Source organism: Propithecus coquereli, unplaced genomic scaffold (genome assembly GCF_000956105.1).
Source record: "Propithecus coquereli isolate 6110/MARCELLA unplaced genomic scaffold, Pcoq_1.0 Scaffold12, whole genome shotgun sequence".
Taxonomy (NCBI): Eukaryota; Metazoa; Chordata; class Mammalia; order Primates; family Indriidae; genus Propithecus; species Propithecus coquereli.
The window spans coordinates 7,595,506-7,607,762 of NW_012136080.1; the positions used below are offsets into that span (position 1 = coordinate 7,595,506).

The 12,257-nt window shown below is 38.1% G+C and overlaps 1 protein-coding gene across 1 annotated transcript in view; it reads left to right on the forward strand.

Annotated features, from left to right (window-relative positions):
* COL6A6 (collagen, type VI, alpha 6) overlaps positions 1–12,257 on the forward strand; it is a 102,218-nt gene that overhangs the window by 20,603 nt on the left and 69,358 nt on the right. Inside the window, exons 10-17 of the mRNA XM_012663274.1 lie at positions 2,927–3,081; positions 5,232–5,324; positions 6,588–6,641; positions 8,420–8,491; positions 8,578–8,604; positions 8,944–8,988; positions 9,074–9,127; positions 10,225–10,287. Of these exons, the coding sequence (XP_012518728.1) occupies positions 2,927–3,081; positions 5,232–5,324; positions 6,588–6,641; positions 8,420–8,491; positions 8,578–8,604; positions 8,944–8,988; positions 9,074–9,127; positions 10,225–10,287 (563 nt within the window). The remainder of the gene's footprint in view (positions 1–2,926; positions 3,082–5,231; positions 5,325–6,587; positions 6,642–8,419; positions 8,492–8,577; positions 8,605–8,943; positions 8,989–9,073; positions 9,128–10,224; positions 10,288–12,257) is intronic.

Here is a 12,257-nt window from a genome sequence, read left to right on the forward strand (position 1 = left end):
GGTTACTCCCCAGCCCGGTGCTGTGGTGCACTTTATGCTCCAGAACTTCGTGGGATCAAGCCAAGGCTAGGCTCCAGCTGAAGCACTGTCTTTCTCAGCAGTTTCCCCTGCCCTGTCCTGTTTCCTCACCCCTTTTCTTCTGTGCATGCTTCCTCAACAATTTGCATGTCTCCAAATCCCTATCTCAGGCTCTGATTTTAGGGAGCCAGATCTAAGACATCTACCTCTCAGGTTAGCTAAGGAACACTGACTGGACACTTTCTTTTCTGTTTGGTTCTCTCTCCTTAATCTTAAACAAATTGCAATATTCTCTGAATTTACAGCTGGAAAGTAAGGGTTTTTATTTTATCTTCTATTTACTACATCTGCCTTGTTTTTATTCTATCAAGTTTTGGCCTTTGTTCATGAACTGTAATAGAAATTTTAATAAGGACTGAGAACACCACCCTAGATTGCTTAGTTTGGGTAGATTTTTGTTTGTTTGTTTGTTTGTTTCAGCTTTTCTTCGTGGGGAAAAGATGTATGTCTTGCAGACAACATTAGAGTTTCTTCCAGGAAGTGCTTTGGAATACCCAGAAGTCTAAGACCAATCCTCTTTCTTCCAGCTCCCACTGAAAAACTAATAAATGAGAATCAACTTCAGAAGCTAGATTTTTTAATAACATCCTCAGAAATTTAGAATCTTAGAATGGAAGAGATGAAGAAATTATGCCCATAATGTTCTTTGAAAGGTCAAATGGCTCTCATTATGGGCATGAAGTACCTCTAGCCCTGGCTTCCCATATGATTTCAGTTGATGCTGGGCTCTATGATTCATTGTTCATATTGGCCTGGAAGAGCCTCCTTAATTTGAGGCCTATGTAGATACCACACAGGATCTCAGGCCCCATCCCACACCTGCATCTCGACATGTAAACTGTGGCATCATCACTGAACAAGAGGAGACAAGGAGAAAAGAATGCTTGATGGTGGCTTTATAACTTGTCCATGTGGATTGGGGTTTGAATTAGTTTATTAATTTTGTATAATAGAATATAATACCCTAGAATCTACTCAGTGATTCTTTATTCCCCCAATTCTAAAATCTTTTCTTTCTTAATTCATTTTTAGAAATTGAATACACTTTATTTAAGACCATATGACACATTTGTTGGATGAGTCTAAAAGGTAGAGTACTTTGGAGTACCCCGATCCTGAGAAAAGCAGGAATACATAATAGCTATATGCACATTTCCTGCAAATCAACAATCCCATGATTCTCATAACGCTTAAATATTTCCTGTAATTTATTTAAAAAATCAGATGTGAGAAGATTTTTTTCCCTTTTATAAATAGACTCATTGGCATGCCTTCGCCTGATCACTAAACTCCAATCCATGTACAGAGCATTGCCTCTCCCAGCTCACCCTACAACCTCTTCCCCCCGCCCTCCTCATTTCCATTCTAGCAAAATGACCAACTGTCCTGGTTTGCTTGGGACAAGACAGGAACTTCCAGCACTAGAACCAGGAAAGTGCCAGGCAAACCAGGACGAATAGGTCACCCTATTTCTTTGGTGGTTCTTTCTTTATTCCACTTCAGCCAGCCATTCTGTTTGCCTCTCCTAAAACTTGAGCCTCTCCAATATGTCCTTGCCACATTATTCCTTTCCTTCTCCTCTCATCTACACCTCACTTCATTCAAAATCACATCATATAAACTTATTTGAGAAGGTGTTCTTGATGCTTAGCCAAGTCTTCGAACTTTTCTTTATTCTGGCCCATTGGCATCCAAATCGCAGCTGAAGAATTCTTTACCCATCCATAATAAAATAAGAAAACTTAGGCCAGTGGAGTCAGATTTGCGTTAAGCTAAATTTGTTCAATTTTAGGACTAGTCTTTATTCCCTGGTTATATTCTTAGTGCATTTTTGTTGTTACACTATCTTTTGTAGGCTTTGGAATCGAGCTGTCTATGTGAAAACCTAAAAATATCACTTGAACCAGTCACTTAACCTCCCCAAGCCTCAGTTTGCTTATCTGTAAAATAGGGCTATAATCATATGTACCTATAGTGTTGTAATTGTATCTTACAAATAAGATAATGCACATAAAGCACCTAACCAGCTCCAGGCACACAGTTAGCTGTTAGCAAACGCTAGCACCATTGCTGCGGTGGTTACTCCCTCCACCATGATGATTGCCAGGTTTCTTACCGTCATCAATTAATGTTTTTACTTAGCAAAATAAGTCATTGGCAATCCTGTGTTAGTCCTAACAGTATTTTTAGAAATAATCTTATCCCTAAAATCCCAAAGCCTAAGAGCCACAGCTCTAGATGATTGTGCATCATTTGTTCCTAATTACCTGACAATAGGTCTAGCACTGTCTTTTATTATTTATAGTTCTAACTGGATAGTCGATTTCTTATCGGGTCATTTAGAGCTGTGCTTGTCAAATTTTAATGTGCATAAAAACCACCTGGGGATTGTGTTAAAATGCAGATTCTGATTCAGTAAGTATGGGAGCGGCCTGAGATTCTGCCTTTCTCATAAGCCCCCAGGTGATGCCAATGCTGCTGCTCCAAGGATCCCCCACTGAGTGGCAGAAATGTAGAATATTTACTTTCTTGATATGTGAATGCCTCTGTATTTTAGCATGCTCTTCGCTAACTTTTAACTCACTGTCTCACTTCAAATCATCGTGGAACTAGAAGTTTTGTTACCATTTCCCCTGTTTCCAATTTAATTAGTTTTGAAAAATATAATTCCTTTTGTGCTCATATTATAGCCTCATCACTTGTCAGATTTGCATCATGTAGTTGGGGGAAGTAGACAATAAAATGAGAGTTCTTCTTGCAACCGAGAATGACAATTTAAATATGTTTGCAAAAAGATTAAAGTAACTAAATCCACCTCAACTGGAGAATTGTACACTGTGTTGACTAGGTCTGAATGCCCTCATAACTGTTGCTCTGGATGGACCTGTAGATTCCAGTGACTCAGGTGATCTTCCCTACATTGAATTTGGGAAAGGATTTGAGTACAGGACACAGCTCACTATCGGCATGAGGGATCTTGGAAGCCGGCTATCAAAGCAGCTGGTAAGTTATTCAGAAAAGGCTGGTGAGCTTAAATTTTCAATTACTGCATATAGACTTAATATTTATACTTATGGATTTCAGCTAATGGTGTTTATTTGGGAGAGAAGAAAGACTTTTCTGAATTAGTGAACAGCCTGAATAAGAGGGTGTTTGGTGGCAATGTAGTATGTCAAGGCATGTTTAACTTATATGTTTGGCAAAAAAAAAAAAAAAAAAAGAGGAAGAAAAAGAAGGGGAAGAGCAGACAAAATATTTAAATGGCACCTACAATTCTGCCCAAATTATAGTCAATGAACATGAGTACCAAAGAGAATCTGAGATGTGAGCATGAATCGGCTATTCCCTCAGCCAGCCAGTTTTCACATCCTTTACAGATCCTAAGCATAATAGCTTACCCCACTGAATATAATTCTAGTGTTGAAGATGTATTTTTCCTGCAACATGGCCTATAAATGAGAGCAAATTATATTTGGAGTTCAACTAGCAAGAACAATCTGCTCTAATGCTGGAGGGAAAACTAGTGACAATAACCCTCATATGTTGTACTTTATCAGCAGTTGAACCAGGGTTGTCATGACTCTGGGATTTTCACCTTATGTTCTATGTTTGGAACCTAATGTTGTATCTCCATCATATTCATTTCAGAAACATACAACAATTCAAACTTGAGTGGTGAAGTGTTACCAAGCTACTTTAATGAATGGCTGATGATTTGTAATTTGCTTATAATTCATAATATCTTTAATCACCATATGAGAACACTTTCCAAGAAAGGGCTAGTTCCTGCTATTTTTCTACCTATCAATTTATATGTAAATATTTAAACAGTTTTTTTCAGTGTAGTAATTATGTAAAAATAATATAAAAACTTTTCAGAATTCCTTCTTACCTAGGAAGATAGTGTTTATTTTACAAAATGTATTTTTCTGCCTGCTACTGTTTGAAATCAGTATTGGTAATTCATAGAGAAAGTTATTCTTTAGAACAAACCCATCGGTTTTTAGATATCACATAAATGGAACACTATGTAAGAAACATAATCAATTTGAGAAATAGATCAATTTTAATGTTAACAGTAATAGATTTGGTGCTATAGGATTTTGGTGATCCAAAGAAAATTTATATTGTCTCATATGAAGTAATAGAATCATTTTGTTATTGTTTGATTTCACATGTTTCCAGTGTTATGGTTTTCTCTGAAATTTTCAGGAAAAGAGGGAGAATTTTATAATGTCAAAAGGACATTATAATAGGAAATAAAGGGAGAAAATCGCTAAATTTTCTTACAACCATGTGTTGTAAAATTTTTCATTTTTTGTTGCACTGAAATTTAATGGGAAATTTCACAATATGAAGATTGATTCTACCCCACTAAAGTGAAACATAACATTGACAGCAAATAGAAGTTTCCTAAAAATAACTCTGATGGGTTAATTGTAAAAATGGTAATGCAATATGTCAGCTATTCAGGGGATGACTAAGTCAGTCCAGGATGAAATTCACTCACATTTTTAAATATATAATATGGGGTTTTTTGGCCAGAGTATAAAGAGGAATATTCTCCCCAGAGCCCCATCCTCTGCAGCAAATGCTTCCAAAATGTTGGACATGTAATTGGTGTTTTTGAAATCTTATCGAAAGTGTTCTGGAAGAATTTATCACTGGACTCAGTTCCAAGCAGTGTTACATTGGGCATTGTCTAATGCCCTAGCACACCAAGATTTTACAAAATGGGGAAAGGAGAAAACAGCACTCATTCATTTTATTTGAACAAAGCTTTTGGGGCAGAATTATAGAAGGTAATCAACAATACCATGGTCAATGTCGGGGTGGGGTGGGGCGGGGCAGGAACAGGCAACCACACTAATAAATTAGTATGTAGTGAGTTGGCCATGGCTACACTGATACCATTTTGAGAACACAAAATATTTTTGAGTTGAGTTGGAATTTCTCAAATGGTGGAGAATGCAGATCACAGAGGAAAGATGAGAAGCAAAAGAATATTTCATGCATTCCTCTAGTGCAGTCATTTTAATGGTGAACAGGCTTCCGAGACTGTGGTAGGAGTCTGGATCACATGGTTGAGCTTTGTACACATGATTTGGGAAGCAATACCACCAAATGTAATATATTTCCCACTCTCTCCCAAGGTCAATGTTGCTGAAAGGACATGCTGCTGTTTGTTCTGCAAGTGCATTGGAGGAGATGGCTCAATGGGAGATTCTGGACCACCAGGGAAAAAGGTGATTTTAGTTCAGGTTTATGGTTCACTTTAATTGAATTGTAGTATGTCTTTCAGACATGGATTTAGGTAAAAATCGGGGTGCTTTTAACTTCCAGATAGAGTCACTAAGGTAAATAGTTTATTATACTCCCTTTTTTATAAGTTGAAGTAGATAGTCATGGATTTTCCTTGGTATTTTAAATTGAACAGTTTTTTAAAAAAGTTTTAATAGAAGTCTTAGGAGAAACAACTGTCAAGATCATTGATTATCCAGTGTTCTGGCAGTGATGACAAGGATACAGAAAAATCAGCTGTGATGGCTCATGTTGAATAATGAAAACCTCCTTAATACCAATAGCTCATCTTGGCATTCAATTTTAATGATGGCAGTCATTAAAATCAAGTAGAAGATATTTTGTGTAGTCTGCTGAAAATCACACTAGATCAGATCAATCTCCCATAACAAACGATGTTAAGATGTTTTGTTTAGCTTTAGCCAGGTCAAATGTTATCACAGATATATGCCCCAAAACAGGCCAATGATTAAAAAATATTAACAGTAACCAACAACATTGATCTATATATTTCCTAACCAAGAACAGTTTATGTACCCTTATGTAAAAATATTGTTTTGAACTTTAAGAAATATTCAAATATGTATAAGCACACTATGGATATGTTAAATAATTTCAATGCTCTTGTTTATATATGTGTTTCATTTTTGAATAATTTATAGATAGCAACTATATTCCCAAATCACTGGGACTGTGTCTCTGAATAAATTTTTTGGACCAATTATTTCCTGAATGCTTCAACTTCATGTCAGGAGAAGGGCAGGTTTTTTTCTTTTTTAAAAACAGGCCTCAGAAAGAACGGAAAGAAATGTGTGTGGTCTCTTTTTCTATGTGTAGCATAAATCCTAAAAAAAGAGGTTTTTTAATGAAAAGAAGATAATTCCAGTCTGTCAGGGGCAAATACAGCTGTGTTCGCTTGAATGTTTGTCTCAAAAAAAAAACTCCAGTACTATATATAAACCCAGAGAGAGTTACAGACAATATTATTATTGCACATGGACGCACACCGTTGAGTTATCTGGAGACTTGTCACAAAATTCCATTTCTTTTTATGTATATAAAGGCAGCCTAGGTTGGGAAGGAAGAACTATTTTTTTCAAGCTCTTTATTACACATGAACTAAAACTGTAAAGCTGAAGAATTTTGCTTCATTACCTTTGGGTTTTGGTCTATGGATGCTAATGTTTTCTCCCGTGTCTTATTTCCAGGGATCCCCGGGTTTTAAAGGCAGTGAAGGTTATCTGGGAGAGGAGGGCATTGCTGTAAGTCAAGGATTTGTTCAACTCCATTTATCTCTAAGAACACATCTACAATATGAAATACCTTGAGTCAATTCAGAGGGAAGCAAGGAAGGTCGAGTTCTAAAGATTCATGTGCGCAAAACCTAACGTCTTTCTTATCTTCGCTGTGCTTTGCTTCTGGTGGTCAGCAGTGGTTTATTAACCAGCTGTCTCCTCTTTGACTCTCCACCAACATTGCACAATGAATTCAATGCAAGAGTTTTCTTCTTCACTAGGGGAGTTGAATCACTGCTATTTCCCCTGTCCTGGAACATTTTGCAAAGGTAAACCCACTTGCCACCTTGTTTATCAAGGACCTCACTCTTTCTTGCATTCATCCATCCGTCCTTCCATCAGTCCTTCCATCCAAATGTTTCTTTAACAATTAAGTATTAAACATCTTACCATTTACCACATTATTTGTCAAAGACCTTAATCATTAATGTAATTTATTAATTTATCAATTTAACAAATATATATCAAATATCTTATCATGCCCCAGGCATAGTGCTAGGCCCCAGAAATAAGAAAAATAAATAAAAGGAAAAATATGGTTTCTACCTCAGGAAACTTCTAGACTAGTGGAAACGCAATGAGTTCCAGTTGTTATATACAAGGGCTATACTAGAAGTATACAGAGGTACAGAGGAGTGTGGCAGAACAAAATACTTAGGTAATAGCTTTGGCTGAAGTTGGGGCTTGAGGGGGAAGGCTGCAAACAAGGGGTGATGCTTGGGCAGACACTTGAAGGACAATAGGAATTTCTTCAGGCAAAGTTTGTGGGAAGGAACATTCTACTACAGAGGAAACAGTGCATTCAAGGACATTTAACTGAGTCAGAGAATTGCATGTTTGCAAAATAGCACATGGTCAACATGGCAGGAACCCAGGATGCTACAGGGAGGAGGTTATATATAGGAAGAAGACCTAGGCTATTGGTAGTCTTGAATACCCTGCAGAAGATTTGGATTGTGTCTTCTAGTTGATGGGAAGTCACTGAATGGTGTTGAGCACAGCAGTAAAAATGATGGGGGTGTAGGCCGGGCGCAGTGGCTCACGCCTGTAATCCTAGCTCTCTGGGAGGCCGAGGCGGGCGGATCGTTTGAGCTCAGGAGTTCGAAACCAGCCTGAGCAAGAGCGAGACCCCGTCTCTACTAAAAATAGAAAGAAATTAATTGGACAACTAAAAATATATAGAAAAAATTAGCTGGGCATGGTGGCGCATGCCTGTAGTCCCAGCTACTCGGGAGGCTGAGGCAAGGAGGATCGCTTGAGCCCAGGAGTTTGAGGTTGCTGTGAGCTAGGCTGACGCCATGGCACTCTAGCCCGGGCAACACAGTGAGACTCTGTCTCAAAAAAAAAAAAAAATGATGGGGGTGTTTAGAAAGCATGCTCAGGCTACATTTTGGATGATGATAAAGTAGGGTTATAGGCAAAATCTTACAGTCATAGGTGCAAGACAAAGAGGTCTTAATCTGGGCTTGGGATAGTATGACTAGATTGAAAGGACATATTAATAACTCAGTGACCACTTGGGGAGAGAGAAGCCCCACCCGGGCAATCTGCAAGTGGGATCCAAAGCAAAAGGTTATCCTCAGGGTAGCTCTGATTTGTTTCCACTCTTAGTTTTTATAAGTATGAATTCTGGATTGTAAACCATGAGCAGTCACACATTTTTTCCAACAAAAGCTTGTCAAGTTTCCAAGACAGATTCCAAATTACCATAGAAAAAGCTCATCTGGATATGTGCTCTTTCTCAGGGAGACAGAGGAGCCCCCGGACCCGTGGGAGAGCCAGGTACTAAGGGATGCCATGGCACCAAAGGTCCTAAGGTAAGAGTCGCATAACACATTGCAAAGTCTTCCCAACATTAATTCTGTTGTCCTGTGCTAACTACTACTGTCCTTTCTATTTTCAGGGAAACAGGGGACTAAGTGGACAGGAGGTATAGTACCAGGCCACATTCATTTATCTGCCTATCTGTCATCTAGAAATATTTTTTTGAGATTATTGAACTATAAATTATCCAACTGAAATTCATATTGACATTCCTTTTTTATTACCAGCCATTTCATTTTGTTTATTTCTATTCTTTATTGTGGGTGATGTATATTATTTGTTATAGTTTCTATTACTGAGTAATCTTTGATGTTACCCAGGTCCAGCCTAACAAAGAGGCTGTATGTGAAACACAAAATTAGACTAGTTTTGTTTTGTATCTGACTTCTTTCCACATGCATGTAATGCACTCTATTCTAACCACATCTGCATCTTTCTTTTTCAGGGAGAAGCTGGGGAAATTGGACTTGATGGATTAAATGGAGAACAGGTACCTTGTACCATAGTGACCCTTCTGAGCTACTTCCCACCACAAAAATGGGACTTTGAGGGTTTTTTTCCTCTGTTTTTTTTAGGGTGACAGTGGTCTTCCTGGAAGAAAAGGAGAAAAGGGTGATGAGGGATCCCAGGTAGGGATTCAATAAAAGGACAACATAAAAACTGTACTGGGAATTAAAGTGTATTGATGGAGTAGAACACCTACCCTGGGTGTATCAGTCTGCTATTGCCACAGAATTGTTTTGTGACAAACAACAAAAGCTCAATCACATAGAACAAATACAACAATACACACCTACTTCTTATGTGTCTGAGGGGTTCAGCTGATCTAGGCTGGGCATGGCTGACCATGGCTCATGTGTCTGTAGGTTGGCCAAGGACTTTGCTCCATGTGTCTCTTATCCTCCTGTGACCAGGAACTAACCGGGCCATGTTGGCCATGACCCTTTCATGACCTTGGCAGAAGCATAAGGGAGCAAGTGAAAACATATGAGGCCTCGTTTGGTAACTCTCACAGCAACACTTTCATTTCTTTCTCTTGGCCAAATCAAGTCAAGTGGCCAAATAGGGGAAGGGAATCTCACCCACCATGGTTGGAAGTCACTGCAGTTACCTGGCAAAGGACATAGAAACTGGGAGGAGTGGATTGTGGCCACTAAGGACAAGCAGCTACCACATCAAGAACAGAAGTAGGGTGTTGACAAGGATGTGTGGTGCAAGGCAGCGCCTTGAGGAGTGCATGCCACTCATTTCTGTCCAGAATAGATACCAACAGCAGTCATGCTTCCCTCATCTGCTTTGTCTTTAGAGAGTGAGCAGTTGAGTCAGAAACCTGCTTTATAACTGATGCAACCACTCTGGGCAAATTGTATAATATTACTGAATCTCTCCTGCCTTATATGAGAAAGGTAATGAGCCATTCCTGCTTCGTAGAATCGCTGTAAAAAGTGAACAAGACAACAAATGTATCTGGAACACAGAGTTCTCCACTGTGGCAAATAATTGAGTTCATGATTAAATTATTTCTATGATGCTTGAAACTGATTTTTTTATTGTTCCTCTTTCCAGTTTAGAAGTAACCTTAGTTAGAAAAATATTTATTCACACCAGGGAGGAGATAATCCCTTTGCTTTTATTAATTTTATTTAAAAGTCTTGCCTTTGATGACTCAAAAAATAAATAAATAAAAGTCTTGCCTTGTTCTTATTCTGATTTGTATCAATTTAAGGGAAGCCCAGGAAAGAGAGGGACTTCTGGTGACCGTGGAGCAAAGGGCCTGCGAGGAGATCCTGTAAGTGCCTGGGCTGCATGGGCTGTGTGAACGGGAGTCAGGGCTCGTTCCCATCCGCACTTCTGGTAGGGAGAGGTGTTTCCATTATAATGTACTACAATAGCAATCGTGAGTTTGAAACATCACTTAAGTCTCCAAAACCTTAATGAATTAAGACTGAGATTTGTTTTTAAGTGTTTATTGAACTGTAGCATACATCAGAAGAGTACACAAATTATGAAGCTCAGCTTGACGACTATGAATACACCTGTGTAGTCACCCAGGTAAAGAAACAGAACATTAGCAGCATCTCAGAAGCCCCCCTCATGCCTGCACCAGTCACAACCCACCCTCCCCAAGGTAATCACTATCCTAGCACCATAAATCGGTTTTACCTGTTTTTGAACTTTGTCTAAATGGAATCGTACAGTGTCTAGTCTTCTCTTCCCGGGTGCTTTTGCTCAGCTTTGTGAGATTCGTGCACGTTATTCATTCAATCTCATGGCTGCATAGTATTTCATTATGTGAATGTACCATAATTTAGTTATCCATTCTACTATTGATAGATACTTGGGGTGTTCCCAGTTTTTGTTGTTATAAATAGTGCTGCTGTGAATATTCTTGTACATATTTTTTGGCGCACCTTTGTGTACATTTCTATTGAGTCAATACTTTAGGAGTAGTATTTCTAGGTCATAACATGTATGGTCATACTCAGCTTAAGTTTTTATGCCCAAACAGTTTTTTGAAAAATGTTTATACAGATTTATACTCCCACCAGCAATGTACTAGCAAAGTGTACTGTACACCCATTGGAATGGCTAAAATTTATGAAAACTAACATTACCAAATGCTAATGAGAATGTGGGACAACTGGGGACCTCGTGGGACTTTTTAACATATCCTTCCCAAGGATATGCTAGGTTGATCCACGAAAAAAATTGGTGCAATATATATCCTCAAATGCAAATGTTAGATATGCATTGATGATAACTTTATTTAAAAAGCTGAGAAATTCGCACTTGAAGACAGCATTGTTTACTTAAGTGACATCTTCTGATAACAGTCTGGTGACCTGAGAGTTAAGTATCTAATTTAGAACCAGAAAACTATCCACATATAAGTATAATTAAGAAATACCATAATACTTTAAATACAAAGACATTTCAGTCATCTATGTATGATCAAAAATTTATTCAGGGTATTGCTATACAATTTCCATTGACTTTCATCAGAATTTCTCCTAAATTGTCTGCTATAGATCTTGTGATTATATAACATATTTAAAAGAATACTGTAAAAGGATTTTTATTTTAAAACGCATGTTTTATGACTTCAATGTGGCTGAAAATCCAGCCCACTAGAGCTTCTCTGTAAAGTGCTGTTTGTCACTATACTGACTTTTGGTGGTTTTTCAGTATATAACAATTCTTCCCACCATTTGGAAACATACATCTCAACTCTTTGTGCTTTATTACATGTGGTTTTTGTGGGTTACTATTTCAAGAAAAATTCAGGAGAACAAGATCTGTAGAATAAATAGATCACACAATAATCAGATTCATAGGATTCATAGGAATGCATGCACATGGCCCAAATATCCGAAATTCTAGCTTATTCAGATAGAATTTCTGATCACATGAAAGCTCATTTGTCTATTTGGAATTTTTCATCTTGACTGGGAGATTTTTTTTTTTTTTAATTTCATGTAATGTTGAGGGGAAATTGAATTAAATTATTATCTGATCTATAAAGGCTAGAAAGATTTATCATTGACAACGTATCATTATTGGGAAACCATTTCTCATCGTAAATGTGTTAGATGATGTTCTTCTCTCCAGTTGTATGGATAGAAAAAGACTAAATCAGTTCATATTCACATTGACCAAACAACTTATCCACATAAAATTTGGGTTTTGGGCCGGGCGCGGTGGCTCACGCCTGTAATCCTAGCTCTCTGGGAGGCCGAGGCGGGCGGATTGTTTGAGCTC